This window comes from Oncorhynchus nerka, unplaced genomic scaffold, assembly GCF_034236695.1.
Source record: "Oncorhynchus nerka isolate Pitt River unplaced genomic scaffold, Oner_Uvic_2.0 unplaced_scaffold_7932, whole genome shotgun sequence".
NCBI classification, from domain to species: domain Eukaryota; kingdom Metazoa; phylum Chordata; class Actinopteri; order Salmoniformes; family Salmonidae; genus Oncorhynchus; species Oncorhynchus nerka.
The window spans coordinates 1-6,147 of record NW_027033388.1 but is presented as its reverse complement, the minus strand read 5'-3'; the positions used below and the strand labels follow the sequence as shown (position 1 = coordinate 6,147).

The following is a 6,147-nucleotide window of genomic DNA, read 5'->3' as shown; positions in this document are numbered from 1 at the left end:
AGAACCCACAACAACCATTACTTCTATCATCATATTCATCTGGATTTTTGTATTCTTACATGAAGGGTAAAACAATTGAAAGTTATATGTTTTTATGCTAAAAAGTAAGCAATGAGTAAACTGAAATTTTGTTGAGAATGTGCTATTTATTCCTGGTGAGGTATATTTTTTCTCTCTCTTTGTTTCAGAATCCAGGGGACAGTACACTGTGACTCAGACTCCTACAGTGAAAGTTGCTCATGTTGGACAGCAGTCGCTCTGAACTGTCAAACCATCAGTGATGTGTATGGCTCTTATCCCTGCCTAGCCTGGTACCAACAGAAACCTGGAGGAGCTCCTAAACTCCATAGACCCCATCTGGATTCAGTGGTAGTGGATCTGGGAGTGACTTCACTCTGACCATCAGTGGAGTCCAGGCTGAAGATGCAGGAGATTTCTACTGTTAGAATTACCACAGTAGTGGATTGTTCACACAGTGATACAGAGTCGTACAAAACCCTCCCTCAGTCAGACTGCACAGTGACAGTACTGATACAGCTGGGACCTACTGCAGGTGCTGAGTGGGAAGAGACAGTGACATGGAAGACTGATCAGTAGAGGAGGTCAACTTTGAAAATGGTTAGAAAGTATCATTCAGAACACACGTTCTCCAACGTCATCATCATCATCATCATCATGGTTGTAACTTGTTATTTTGGACATGAACTGAAAGTGTATATAAAAGTTATTTGTAGCTTTGGAAGACAATACTAGTCCATAGTAGAGTAAGATGTACAGAAGTAAGAGGAAACGTATCAGCCCCCCAAACCAATTCCCTACATGCACTTCACAACCAGTTATTGATGTGATCATCTAGCATGTATTAACCCTTTTCATGAGCTGTTAGATCTGTGAATGAGACATGATGCTGGGCTCAAACATGACACATTGATGTAGACATACACTACACACTGTTATCATAAAGTATAATATCTGTCGAATCTGTCATTAATTACATGGTGAATCCACCATAGATGTTAAACCAGTCCACTCCCTCACATCTGGCCCAGTCCAGAGTATTTCACTCAGCGAAACTGTTCAACTGCTTGACTCGTAGCTGTGTGAGTGAAACTGAGATTTACATAGACAGGGCAGGATGGTTCTGCTTGTCCCAGAATAGAGCAGCACTGTCGCCATATTGGGAATGAAACATAAATACATATGTTTTGGAAAGTAATTGTTTAGCAGTGTGAGTTCTGAGAGCAGATCTTAGAGGTTTATTATCTAATATCACTAATTATTCTCACTGGTATTGGAGGTACAGGCTCATTCAGTTGTAGAAATGATTGCAGAGTATTTGTTGGATCAGATGCCCTTTTAATTATGTTTGAAAACATGAGAGTAGCAGAAAAGATGCCTCATGCAGTGTGACATCCCCTTCGCATAGAGTTGATTGTGGCCTGTGGAATGTTGTCGCAATCCTCTTCAAATGCTGTGTGAAGTTGCTGGATATTTTTATTTAACTCGGCAAGTCAGTTAACAGCAAATTTTTATTTAAAATGACGGGCTACCAAGAGGCAAAAGGCCTCCTGCAGGGGCTGGAATTAAAAAGAAAAATATAAGACAAAACACACCATGACAGGAGAGACACCACAACACTACATAAAGAGAGACCTAAGACAACACAGCACGACACCAACAAATGACAAAACAGCATGGTAACAACACAACATGACAACACTGTGGCAACGCATGGCAGCAGCACAACATGGTAGCAGCACAAGCATGGTACAAACATTGTTAGGCACAGACAACATGTCACGAATATTACCGATGGTGACTCCCCTTCTTGTTCGGGTGGCGCTCGGCGGTCGTCGTCGCCGGTCTACTAGCTATCACCGATCCGTTGTTCTGTGTTCCTTTGGTTTTGTCTGATTGTTTTCACCTGTTTCTTGTTTGGTTGTTAGGGTGGGGTTATATAAGTTTGTTCAGCCCGCTTCTGTTTTGTGCGGGCTTGTTCGTCTGTTCTGTGTTTGAGTGTATTTTGCATTTCCGGGTTTCACGCTGTCCGTTATTATTTCTGATCATTTGTTTTCCTACTTTTGTTCATGTTATTTTTCCTGGACATTAAAGTGTGTTTTTTCCCACATCTTTTGCTCTCTGCGCCTGACTCCACACCTCTTCACTCATTTGTCGTAACACAACAACACAAAGAGCAAAAGGTATATACAACAATATGTCACACGAATCAGCCACAAGTTTCAGAAAAAGTGTCCATGATTTAGTCTTTGAATGTAGAGATGGAGATAAAACGGGAACTGGAACACGCTGTTGTACATGTCGATCCAGAGCATGCCAAACGCATCCCAATGCGTGACATGTCTGGCAGTATTCAGGCCATTCCAGAGCTTGTGCTTGCCCATACCATCACCCCACGGCCACCATGGGGCACTCCATTACCAAAGTTGACATCAGCAAACTGCTCGCCCACACAATGCCATACACGTGGTCTGCGGTTGTGAGGCTGATTGGACGTACCAAATTCTCTGAAACGACGTTGAACATTACATTCTCTGGCAACAGCTCTGGTGGACCTCATTCCTGCAGTCAGCATGCCAGTTGCACGCCCCTCACAACTTGATACATCAGGCAGTTGTGTTGTGTGACAACCTACACATTTTAAAGTGGCCTTTTATTTTCCCAGCACAAGGTGCACCTGTATAATAATCATGCTGTTTAGTTATCTTCTTGATATGCCACACCTGTCAGGTGGATGGATTATCTTGGTACAGGAGAAATGCTTACTAACAGGGATGTAAATACATGTGTACACAAAAATTTAAGAGAAATTAGCTAGTTGTGCATAATTATGGACAATTTCTGGAATATTTTATTTCAGCTTATGAAAACATGGGACCCACACTTTACATGTTGCATTTATATTTTTGTTCAGTGTACGTACATAAGTAACCCCACGGAAGTCAAAATATTAAATCATCACATTTTAAATCAACATTACAAAATATTTCAGCCCCCTAAAAGTCCTCATATGGTGTGATAAAATTATTCTGATCATTTAGAATTATTAATTGTTACTGAGCAGGTTACAGACTGCCGGATCTGTCAATCAGGAACAAGATGTGGGCTCAGACATTAGAAAAAGTCCTCCCCTAATTGCAATCGTTCTGTCTTTATCCAATGAATGCGCCACAATAATTTTTACACTGATGCCCCAGGTGTCAAAAATAGAGAATTAAATAGCTTTTTTTGGACCATGTTATTACTATTTTTAAATTTAATTCCATGAGTTAGTGTAGTAGTTATCATAGAAAAAAATATCAGGAGAGGCAATCAACCATGAGGTTTATGCCAGCTCAACCTCTCTCACATGTCCCAGTCTAGGGTATTTCAGAGTGAAACTTGAGTGAAATGCACTCTTAACACAGCAACAAAGTCATAATTCTGAAAAACCTAACCCCAATATAGTTAAGAACAAAAAGCTCATTTGTCTTTTATGTTTTGACTGTGGCTGTGAACTTGACTTTATGGCTGTGTTATCAGTTGGAGTTGTGGGAGTGAAACTGAGATTTGCATGAAGCGGGGTTGGGTGGTTCTGCTTGTCCCAGAATAGAGCAGCACTGGCACCAGATGTTCATTCTGTCCCCAGGGGTTGAAGGTAGAAAACCCAGGAAGCTGCAGATAGACCACACATGGTTAAAAACCATGGCAGAAACTATTTAATAAAATCATATGCAGTAAATAAACATTTGAAATAAATAAGTTATGGAAATGTACTGTTTAGCAGTGTGATCTCTGAGATCAGATCTTAGGTTAGGTGCCCTTTTAATCAAAATGTGTATGAAATGTGCTGCCTTCATTAGACAGTGATCACATATTTGACAATAATGGCGCAGTGTGTAGTAGAAGCCTGAACAACAATAGGTCCAACTAGAGCTATTTGTAGAAGACCTTAGATCATAACTCATCACTAAATGTTTCTTCTGACCATTAACTACATGGACTCTATTTGAGTAACTCAAGGAAAACTATCAACAATCTGAATAGAGATGATGTGCATTGATCCAAACCCCTAAAGATGACCTATGTTTTGAATAGCTAGAATTTAATCAAGATGATTCAAACACATACAATAAAAACCCCTGAACGTACCCAGACATCCTCCCTCACACCACGGTGGTAGTTCCAGAGAGCAGCAGGGGAAACAGGAGTCTGTAGACGTCAGAGCTCTGGAGATCTCCCCTTTGCATCAGAGTCAGTCAGCAGCATCACACAGTCCAGACACAGACTGCAGTTCCTGTCCCTGATCAATGGAGGGAGACATAGAATCTGCTATATCTTGTCGAATGACAGTAATAACAATATGCTCCATTTGTCGATGTCTATAATAATAATCATGTATTAGTCCCCATTCAGCACTTATGACATAAAAAAATTATGTGATTACAAAGCTATCATGTTTCTACATCACATCATTCTGACTGTCCAAGAAGACTATTTACATGTTGGACTACTTCCATATAGAACACTTTGCATAGCCAGCACATGCTTCAGTGCTCTGGTAGTGTTTATATCCCTGTGAGTTTAACACTTCATGACTGAGAGCTGTCCTTCATGACAACAGAACCCACAACAACCATGACTTGTATCACCATCTTCATCTGGATATTTGCCCTCTGTCTCCAAGGTAATATATTTTACAGAACATTTTCTGGAAAATTGCAATATTAGGCTATATAACCTTATTACTGTTTTAGTGAATATGCTATATGAACAAATAATGTAATGCTAATTATACATGCCATCTGTTTCAGAGTCCAGAGGCCAGGTCACTGTGACTCAGACCCCTGCAGTGAAAGCTGTTTCAGTGGGTCACTCAGTCAGTCTCAGCTGTAAGACCAGCAGTGCTGTATACGGTAACAGCAATGGACACTATTTGCACTGGTATCAACAGAAACCTGGAGGAGATCCTAAACTCCTTATTTACTATGCTAAAACCCTTCAGTCTGGGACTCCATCTAGATTCAGTGGCAGTGGATCTGGGAGTGACTTCACTCTGACCATCAGTGGAGTCCAGGCTGAAGATGCAGGAGATTACTACTGTCAGAGTTACCACTACGTAATGGTAAAATGTGTTCACACAGTGATACAGAGCCGGACAAAAACCTCCCTCAGTCAGACTGCACAGTGACAGTACTGATACAGCTGGGACCTTCTGCAGGTGCTGAGGGGAGGAGATGATCCAGTACAAAGACAGTGTGTAGTAGAGCTGAACAACAATATCTGTCTTATAACTTATCATATTCAGTCATTCGTGGCATCATTATATCATTTTCACACATTTGTCTTGAGGTATCTCATGGAGAACAATGAACCCATCTATCTTCAATGGGTTCCAAATCTGGTATCTTCTGAAACAGATGATACCAGAAATGATTTGTGCATTCAACAGATCACTAAACTTAAGATGGCCTTTTGTTTAGTAACATTTTCATTTAGAGTTAGAAAATGCCTTGTTGCAGCCAGTTTCTAGCCTCTGTTGGACCATGGTGATATTCTGCCCACAGGATCTTACCTGCATAACAATAGTCACTCTACCATGATGATGTTAGATTGGTAACCAAACTCAAGCCCTCTAACACATCACTGTACCTTTATATCAGTTATCAGGATGTGAGATCACAGACTCACTGGTACGTTTGTCTATGAGGACATCTTTGTCAGTACTTCTAGAACTAGTGGGTGGAGGAGTCAGGCGCAGAGAGCAGGGTAGTAGATACGTGGATAGTTTATTTCCAAAGCAACAGTGTCGGTCAACGCCACACACTCGGGTGCTAAAAGACCCAGTCGCAAAACAACAGGACGAACGGTTCGGGAAAAATAACGTCCACAGAAATCACACACACCAATTAACAAAAAACAAGCCCGCACAAAGCCGGCGGGCCTACCGGGTTTAAATAGCCCAAAACCAAAAGCCTAAACAAGAAACAGATGCAACTTATCAGACAACACTAAATGAAACAGAAAAGGGGATCGGTGGCAGCTAGTAGGCCGGCGGCGACGACGACCGAGTGCTGCCCGAATAGGAAGAGGCACCATCTTCGGCGGGATTCGTGACAGTACCCCCCGTCCCCCTGTCCTTCAAGACAC

At 41.5% G+C, this 6,147-nt stretch overlaps 1 long non-coding RNA gene and 1 gene segment (V, D, J or C); both read left to right on the top strand.

Annotated features, from left to right (window-relative positions):
- Positions 1–2,128, top strand: LOC115133802 (uncharacterized). The gene is made up of 2 exons (XR_010461920.1): positions 1–66; positions 189–2,128. It is a non-coding gene; the product is annotated as an uncharacterized LOC115133802 (long non-coding RNA).
- A 2,507-nt stretch (positions 2,129–4,635) lies between these two features.
- Positions 4,636–5,122, top strand: LOC115133016 (immunoglobulin kappa variable 4-1-like; the record flags this gene model as incomplete). The annotated part of the segment is given in 2 exon segments: positions 4,636–4,684; positions 4,812–5,122. Coding segments are annotated over 2 exon segments (360 nt in total), but the record flags the coding sequence as incomplete, so codon positions are not given.
- Between the last annotated feature and the right edge of the window lie 1,025 nt (positions 5,123–6,147).